The sequence below is a fragment of the Aegilops tauschii genome, chromosome 1 (assembly GCF_002575655.3).
Source record: "Aegilops tauschii subsp. strangulata cultivar AL8/78 chromosome 1, Aet v6.0, whole genome shotgun sequence".
NCBI classification, from domain to species: domain Eukaryota; kingdom Viridiplantae; phylum Streptophyta; class Magnoliopsida; order Poales; family Poaceae; genus Aegilops; species Aegilops tauschii.
Window position 1 is genome coordinate 447,357,475 of NC_053035.3, and position 9,100 is coordinate 447,366,574.

Below are 9,100 nucleotides of genomic sequence, written 5' to 3' on the forward strand. Positions count from 1 at the left end.
TTTTCTCCTTTCATGAGAGACACGGTTTTGCTTCCGCGAGATGTACGATTGTGCCTTCGCAAGAGGCACGGCCGTGCCTCTTTCGGAAAGAAAAAAACCATGCTCCCGGTACAGTTTTTTCGTCCGGTTTTTTTCGTAAAAAAAGTTCGTCAAAACCTATTAACATGTGATCTAGTTTCGAAGATCTAAACGCGAGGAATCCAATGGTGAGAACGGTTCAAAATTTGGACGCACGGTTTAAAAGATAAAAGAGGAAAAACTCCAAGGTTGCGACATGTGGCGCACACCACTTGTCACAGCCTAGAAGGTGGGAGTGATTTTTGCAAGGGGTACTCCTTAATTAGTGATTTTGGAGGTATAATATATCATTTAATTATATTGAAATTCATTGTTTTAATATAAAAAATGCACTGCTCAATATGTTTCGGGCTTAGCTCGGGCTTGAGATTTTGAGGTTGGGCTTTTCAAAGCCCAGCCGGTACCCGGAGGATGCCCATGTTTAGTTTCGTCTGGGAGAGAAACTAGTTGACGAGTGCTCCTTCAGGAGCCTCGCAACGATCACTTGCGGGTGGGCTCGTGTCGTGCTCTGGGCGCTCCCTGCGCTTTTTTTTTCGCATGCGTTTTCGGCTTTTTAAACAGTTTCTTTGCCGGGTTTTTCAACTTTTTGGTTTTTCATTGGTTTTCCTTAGCTTTTGGACCAATTTATTTTGAAAAAAAATATTTTTCACACGAAAAAACACATTTTTTTCTTCCGCGAGAGGCATGCTTTTGCTTTTGCGTGAGGCACAGTCATGCCTCCCGGAAACGAAAAAAAACATGTTTTCTGTTTTTTCTTATTTCACGAGAGGCACGGTTTTGCTCCCGCAAGAGGCACGGCTGTGCCTCTTTCAGAAAGGGAAAAAAACCAGGCTCCCAGTTTGGTTTTCTCGTACGGTTCTTTTCGTGAAAAAGAAAGCTCGGCAAAACCTATCAATATGGGACCTAGTTTTGACGATCTCGACGCGAGAAATCCAACGGTATTTGAACACACGGTTTAAGAGATAAAACATTTTGAATAAATAGTCTATGAAAAAAGGGAACTTTCAGGTTGCGACAGGTGGCACATATGCAGCGCGTTACTTGTCACAACCTGAAAAGGTGAAAGTGATCTTTGCAATGAGTACTTCTCAAACCTTCAAAAAAAGAGTACTCTTCAATTAGTGATTTCGTTCGTATGGTTTCTTTCTCTATTTTTCATCAATGACTACTGTATCATTCTGCAGAACAAACACTCGTAAAAAATCTATAGAAAAAACATGAGAAGCATTGCTGATGAAAAGTGATCGCATATACTCCTATCTCAGAACAAGGACCAAACTTACCCATTCAAACTATGATAGCTTCATGGAAATAAACAAGTTGCGTATCCGAGATAAAACCTGGGAGCAGACGGAGCTACCCTGCTCCATCGAACTAAAGTTACTTCTAAAAATCGGTATGAAGTATTATCTGCAGAGCACCTCCCAACTTAACACAGCAAATACATAGCTAACTATAGCAGGAGACCCGACATTTGGTGCCAAGAACCTGACATAACTTAGGCTCCCGCTTGGTATCAGTGTATTTTTATACACTTGTATTTAGTTTAGTGGTGTACAACACCGGCCACGCTTGATTTTTGCATGGAAATGAAAACCACGGATGGAGGTCCGCATATATTACAGGTGTATGTCGCTGTGAAACGCCAATCCAATCAGCGCCTTAAGGTAACACGAGTCGTCTTGTCTTCAGTGGTAGTCAGCCGTGGTATTCATGGTGTTCGAGTCACCTGAATCATGAAATAATCGTTCAGTACAAGTCACCAGGAGGGAAAAACAAACAATTTAGACAGCAACGGACCAGTATTCGTGATGCCAAGGCAGCCCACCCGGTAGTACTTCCTGCAGGCACCTTCAAAACCAACAGTGGCCTCACAGAAACCGGGGTCATTGCAGCGCTGACTCGGACAGCAGGGGCTCCTCGTGCAGGGCCAGGACTTGTCCTTCCAGATCTAAAACAGTAATTAACAAGTGCAGTGAGACAACATTAGCCATGATTTCAGAGTTCTTCCACCTTCAGAATGTGTTCCTACAGAATCCAAGGAAGCTGTGTCAGGCACTACTTCAAGCTGGCTTTATTGAGCTTTGATTCCACATTAGAATCTCAAATTGATCTTCTACAAAATCTGGCAGGTCATCTTGAGTGAGCTTAACCAACATTGATGTTATAAGCCTGTATGCATGCATGGTGATTGGTAACCAAGCTCAAACTGACATGGTATGCAACATTTGGATGCCATGTCAGTCATTCTCATACCAGCTGGATGATATGGGTGTTCCCTGCATGAAGAGATATGGATTATTTTCAGCCAAGTATTATAAACGTCAGAAAATAAATAAAAAGATGTATGCATTTAACTTAAGTCTGTTGTCCGATCCACCATCCACCTTTGTTTAGCTCTTCCATGCAAGTTTAATCTCAGAAAGTTCAGAAAATTAGATGAGATCTATTCAACTATTACTTTATCTGTTACACAACTACATGATATTAATATACACTTTTCTCATGAAAGAACTGAATAAAAAGTGCTAATGCATACAACAAGCAATCCAATTGGTCAAATTGCAGTGCGAGCATTTGAAATTCAAGGCTAAACAGAGAATGTTTGTGAAATAAAAGGAGTCAAGTAGCTAGCTTACCTCCTCTGCAGCCGGGATGGACGGGCCAGCCTCAACCACGTGTGGCATGCTATGGATTCAAATGACCGGTCAAAGCTTACAGGATGGCCCGTCAACATTTTGAGGACATTCTTGAGGGGCTGTTAACATTGTTTCACAGGTCCAACTGGAACCAGAACCAGACGCTTGTTCAACATTGTTCCCCTCCTGCACCTCAAGAAGTCCAGCCAAGGCATTTATAACACGACCAAATGCTGTAAGTACATCTGGAACTAATTCGACAGTAGGGATATGAGAAATCTTGTGTGCATCCTCTCCTTCGTATTTTGCAATCAAACTTGGACATTCTCTAATGTGGAGCTTCTTCAAGGAGGTGAGGCTGTGTATGCTTTCAGGCAAACATGTCAGGTTGGGGCAATTACTGATGTGAATTTCTTCTAGGGAAGTCAGCTGTCCAAATGATCCTGGTAATTCTTCTAGGCCTTCACACTCTATCAACTTCAGTTCTCTGAGGGCAGTGAGGTTTTTCATACTTTCTGGCAGATATGTTATGTTGGGGCAATCTCTGATGTGAATTACTTCTAGGGAAGTCAGCTGTCCCAGTGATCCTGGTAATTCTTCTAGGCCTTTGCACTGTATCAATTTCAGTTCTTTAAGAGCAGTGAGGCTTTTCATACTTTCTGGAAGATATTTTATGTTGGGGCAATCTTTGATGTACATTTCTTCAAGGGAAGTCAGCTGCCCCAATGATTCCGGTAAGTTTTGTAAGCCTTTGCACTCCATCAACGTCAGATCTCTAAGAGCCATGAGGTCTTTCATACATTCTGGCAGGTACGTTATGTTGGGGCAATCTCTGATGTATATTTCTTCAAGGGAAGTCAGCTGTTCCAATGATCCCGGAAAGCTTTTTAGGCCTTTGCACTCTATCAACTTCAGCTCTCTAAGAGCAGTGAGGTCTTTCATACATTCTGGTAGATACGTTATGTTGCAGCAATCTCGGATGTAAAACATTTCAAGAGAAACGAGGCACCCCAACCAAACTGGGAGTCTCTCCAGGTCCTTCAGCGACACCAAATATAGTCTTGTGAGAGAGCTGAAACATGCAATTACTTCTGGCAATGACCTCAAGCTGCTGACAGAGTTAACGATAAATTCTTCAAGGGTGGATAAGTGTTCAAGTCCATCCCACTTGTCCTCAGAAAAATTGCAGTTGCATATATTCATCGCAAAAGGAAGAGTGTGAGACAAAAGCTTCCCAAATCCTTGTTCAGGCAAAGCCAGATCACTCTTTTCCAAGCTCCACCTCATACTTCTTGGGGGATACGGCAGGAACTTCAGCCTTGGGCAGTTCTCGAGCACCAAATTATGCAAATTAGGGATTAAAAACTCTTCGTTTTCTTCACCAGACTTTGTTGTCCACCATTCCACCAAATTCTCCATCGATATCAGTTGCAGCGTTCTTAATTTCATACAAGGCCCACCCTCTCCATAAAATTCCCTGTCAATTTTCCTGATCTTGGGTATTCTCATCATAAACAGGCATCTTAAATTTGGCAGCCCTCCAAATGGAGGAAGATAATCACATGTTTCCAAATCATGGAGAACAAGTATGCTGAGAGAAGGGAAGTGGGAGGACATGTGAGACATCCAATTAGGAAAATCCTTGCCCATATACCCATATAGCCCAAAATGTTCAAGAGTACGGGGAGGTACAAGCCTCTCAAGGACAGATTCACTGCCTTCTTTTTGCCAGAAAAGGTCTAATATTCGAATATCTGATTTATCACGCAATTTCATTCTGTCAGCATCTTCCGGGTCCCTGATATTCTGAAGGTCTTTCAGGACCAGTTCAGAACAGGTCAATCCTACAAGCTCCACTATACTGCTACATCTTCCACTGTCTATCTCGTGTACATGATGGTGTACATAGCTCGACAAACCTAGACTCTGCTTCATGGCTCGAGACTCTTCAGCCAAAGTAGCAGGCATAGGATCAGCAATATATTGGGTGAGACTAGTCATGCCACCAATGCTATCTGGCAAGTCACGGAGAGATAATACACCACTTATGTCTAGTGTTTGAAGCTTAAGGTCACTAAATGAGGAAGGGAGCCTTGTCAAGCTCACACAGTATGACAGATATAGACACCTCAGCATAGACAACTTGCATAATGACTCGGGCAATATTTGGAGCTTACAACAACTTGTTAGGTTCAAATATTCAAGCTCCAAGAGGTTACCGAACCATTCAGGGAGTTCTTTGAGATTATGGCAATCCGAAAGATCTAGGTATTTCAAATGGTCAAGTTGGCAAAATGAGCCCGGCAGCATCGGGACCTTGTAGCAATCAGAGAGGTTCAAGAACTCAAGTTTTTTATGAACGCCAAAATCTTTTGGCAAGTTTTCTAGCTCATGGCAACTTGATAGGTTCAGATGCTCTAAAGATGGGAATTTAACATCGGCAGGTAGTTTGGCGAGATTGAAACAACTTGACAAGTTTAAGAACGAGAGTTTGAGTAGGTGCCAAAGATTATCAGGGAGTTGTTGAAGCTTCCGACAATCTGACATGTCTAGGTGCCATAAGCATGTAAGGTTGCAGATTGATTCGGGCAACTCTTGGAGTAGAGAACACCCTGATAGGTTGAGGAAAGAGAGTTTGGAAAGCTCCCCTAGCGATGTAGGTAGTTTACTAAGGCTGCTACAGTCAGATAGGTCCAAATAGCAAAGCTTGCTGAGGCGACAAACATTATCAGTCAAGGTTTCAAGTGAGCAATTGGACAGAATGAGAGTTTCAATATTCTGAAGTGTATGAAATGACTTAGGAAGTGATGTGATTGGCAAGCCCGTGGCATCAAGATACCTAAGCAGTTTCAACTGATGAATGGAAGATGGAAGCACTACGTTGCTTGAAGCAGAGTGCACTTCAGCTGAACCCCCAAAGTCCAAGACACGTATGTATTTGGATCGAGAAAATGCCTTCTGAGGGAGTTGCAGTTTCACTAAATCCCTAAAATGGAGGGATCTACCCTTGTCTGGCAGATATTTGAAAACCTCGGAATCCTTCTTATAGTTGGTTAACTGTGCATGTCGGCAATAATGAGCTTTGTTCCAGTTGGACTTGTTTGTTGCGTCCAGTTCAATGAATTCATCAGCAGCAATTATTGATGCCAGATCATGAACCAAATCATGCATGATGACCTCCCCAGGAGCTCCGGCATGCATTGGACTTGGACTAACCTGCGGAGGTAACTACTATCAAAATAGTGTTGCAGAAGTAAAATGTGAAATGCAATTAGAAAAGAAATGTCAAGAGTTAAGAGCAGAAAGTATGACAGCTAGATTTCAAAATTTCAATGCGGTCCTTCTACCTGCTATTAATGAGTTACTAGGTCAAAAATACTCATTAAGTGCTCCCTTGACATCTATGGGAGCCTTATATTTTCAGGGAAAAAAAAGCGAGCTGTAGACATTTGTAAATGTTGTACACACACATGCACATAGTATCTCATAATAACTTATGGAGTAAATCCAAAGGTGAAAAATAAATATATAATACATGCATACGAGAACCAGGAATACATGTATAATTAATAATTCTCTAGGTGTGTCATGTGAAATTTGTTCAATTTATTTGGATATCAAGGTTTACCATCGAAAATTAATACGGATCAGAGGGAGTACTAAATATATATTATGAAAGACTGCAAGACTGCTGATTAAATCACTTTACATGCACTAAGTGTAATTCGATTTGAAGTCTTCCTTTAACATGCCAGTTAAATGCTCACCTTGATCAATGAAAGACTAAGAACAAAATTCTCCTATTAATATATCTTTAGGAGAAAAAGAAGATTCTTAAGAGCTTTTACAATCAAATTTGAAATTAAAATTAAAACATTAAAGCATTTAGTTACAAATCATAAATTGAAAATCAGAGTGTAGGGCATAATCTGGAGCCATGGGAGAGTGTATAATCTATGGAAGCTGGTTGCTGGCGGTAAAAGCACATTGTAGTACAAATAGATAATGCATCAATGGCCCAACAGGAAGAAGAGAAATGGTGTTTAATTAGATACTTACTGAAGGAGAGCCTGGAATTTGAAGAAATGACATCCCTAGAAGGTAGTTGATGCACCTTTGACCATCATACCCAGGAGAAATGTATCCAAGAGCATTCCATTGATGGATTAGATGGTTGCTATTCATGACGGAGCCCTTGGAGAAAGCCGCCAAATAAGTGAAACACATTTTGAAGTCCAGCTTCATGTAGTAATAGCTCAGCATGAGGCTCTCTAGTGTTTTCTTTTGCTGAGCATCTCTCAAACCCAAATCAACCTTGGTGTCTCTTATGTCTTCCCATGCCCTCCTGGTCCTTAACTCGGACATTACTTGCCCGAGAGCATTTGCCACAAGTGGTAGGCCCCCACACTTCATAGCTATTTGCTTTCCAATTTCCTCCAAGATGCTTTGGTGATCATCAGGCCCAAATGCCCTTTTCTTCATTAACTCCCAACAATCATCAGGAGATAAAGCATCCAAACTGATTTCATGAGACTCAGGCACAGGCAGGATGTTCCTGCCATTTGCAAGAAGACCTGTGCGCAGTTTTTGCACTACGGTTAGGTTTCGGGTAGTTACTATAATCCGGCTACCCCTGCGGCCATATTGTAGCATTCGCTTCAACTCTTCCAGTTTTTCACCATCTTCTTCCCAGAGATCATCGAGAACAATCAAGTATCTTCTAGTAGCAAATTCCCTTTTCAGATTATCATGAAGAAACTGCAAACTACAGTTGTCAAGGCTGATGTTACTATTCACGCTTCTCATGATGGCGCACCCAATTTTGTGCAGATCAAACTGCTTGGACACACTAACCCAGGCTGAGACGTCGAAGATGGCGGCCCTCTTGTCTGCCAGAACTGATTCGGCCAGTGTTGTCTTGCCTATGCCACCAAGCCCAACAATCGGAATGATAGAGATATCCTCATCAGCTTCACATGCCAGTAGCAGGCTGATTATCTTCTCCTTCTCGATATCCCTCCCCACCATTCCAGTTTTCATGCCTTCACCAATGTTGATTGCATAAGTTTCAGTGTTTCTGCTTCCTTCTGCCGGTGCTTGATGAGGCATAAGATTGAGCACCTGGCCATCCTTAACTAATTTGTCTATTTTCTTCCTCACGTTCTTCATCTTGTGGGGCATGGCCAGCCGCTGGAGAAGCTGATTGTTCCTGGAAAACCATAGCTTGACCTGAAAAAAAAAATTGAAGTTAGTGTCATACACCAGGAGCATCATTGTTTCAAACATGGAAATGCAAGAATCATGGTGTAACTGAATATATACCTTGGTTTGGCTCTTCTTGATGAGCTCGTTAGCGTCCAGCTCATCGAGCACGTCGTCGACGTCGTAGGCGGCGCGATTGAACTTTGTGAGCCACCGCTGAAACACTTTTCCACCTTCTCCTACTCGACGACACTTGTCGTCAGCGTCGTGCAGCACAGCCTCCAGATCCTTCATCTTCTCCTCCATGTCAGCCACCTCCTTTCTGAACCCCCATTGCAGAGTGATCTCCTCTGAGGCAAATCTACCAAGCTTGCTGGCGATTTGCCTCCCCACGGCACTCGCAATCACGCCCCCAAGCCCGCTCATTACCCCCAAGCAGAGAACAGCAGCCTTCAGATCCGCGTAGTACCTCCAACGATCTACTTGAGGCGTGATTCACAAGGGAAGAGCCGAAGGATGAAGACCGCTTGGGTATCGACTGTGGAGCGGACTTCGCGTGGATTGCTCTGGCCGTGGGAGTAAAGCAGTTGCAGCAAGGATCGGGCTTCAATGTGCAACCAGGCAGTACGTGGTCAGAAGACTGAAGACTCGCAACCCTGTAGAAATAAATGAATGCTTCAGCTCTTGTAGATGTGAAATAAATGTTCACCAGCTACATTCAAATCCTGCTCAAACATACCAGAGCTGCATTCAAAGCCTGTTCACGCCAGCTGCATCACATGTGTGCACAGCATTCCTAGGGAGAGCCCAGAGCCTAGGCCTTTTTCCTAGTTCCTAGATTATGAAATAGACGTCTGCCAACTGCATTCAAAGCCTGTTCACCAGCTGCCATACTGGGTTGCATCACATGTCCGCACAGCATTCCTACAGAGCCTAGGCCTTTTTCTTAGATTATGAGGGAGCTATACTTATACTTGCCATCCTAACAGCAATATTCCTTGACCGATGTGGAAGAAAATGCTAATGCAAACTGGATGAAGCACAGGATGAGATCACTATCCAAATGGCAAAACCACTATGAGGATGCAAATGCAATGAGTTGTTCTGAAGTTCATGACATTTGAGAAACCACCAAATAACTGCCGATATGGTCAGTTAGAACAACTCCAACGCGCCGATCC

At 42.8% G+C, this 9,100-nt stretch overlaps 1 protein-coding gene across 2 annotated transcripts; it reads right to left on the reverse strand.

The window, feature by feature from the left end:
• Positions 1–1,309: 1,309 nt before the first annotated feature.
• LOC109749343 (uncharacterized) lies at positions 1,310–8,587 on the reverse strand. Of its 2 annotated transcripts, none has more exons than XR_012186758.1 (6): positions 8,040–8,587; positions 6,777–7,946; positions 2,718–5,933; positions 2,236–2,357; positions 1,879–2,106; positions 1,310–1,807 (listed from the first exon to the last, which is right to left on the reverse strand). XR_012186758.1 is itself a non-coding variant. In XM_073500592.1 (6 exons), exons 1-6 carry the CDS (start codon positions 8,343–8,345, stop codon positions 1,767–1,769), a joined length of 4,827 nt encoding a protein of 1,608 aa, XP_073356693.1. In that variant the 5' UTR covers positions 8,346–8,409; the 3' UTR covers positions 1,310–1,766. The 2 variants fall into 2 exon arrangements, 1 of the variants encoding a protein (XP_073356693.1); XM_073500592.1 differs by having other exon boundaries at positions 1,879–2,029; positions 2,335–2,357; positions 2,798–5,933; positions 8,040–8,409.
• Positions 8,588–9,100: the final 513 nt, after the last annotated feature.

Coding starts and splice junctions, on each gene's coding strand:
- LOC109749343 (XM_073500592.1), bottom strand. CDS start 8,345: ATGAGCGGGCTTGGGGGCGTGATTGCGAGTGCCGTGGGGAGGCAAATC. Junction 7,947..8,039: donor TCAAGAAGAGCCAAACCAAG/GTATATATTCAG, acceptor TTTTTTTTTCAG/GTCAAGCTATGGTTTTCCAG. Junction 5,934..6,776: donor AAATTCCAGGCTCTCCTTCA/GTAAGTATCTAA, acceptor TTACCTCCGCAG/GTTAGTCCAAGTCCAATGCA.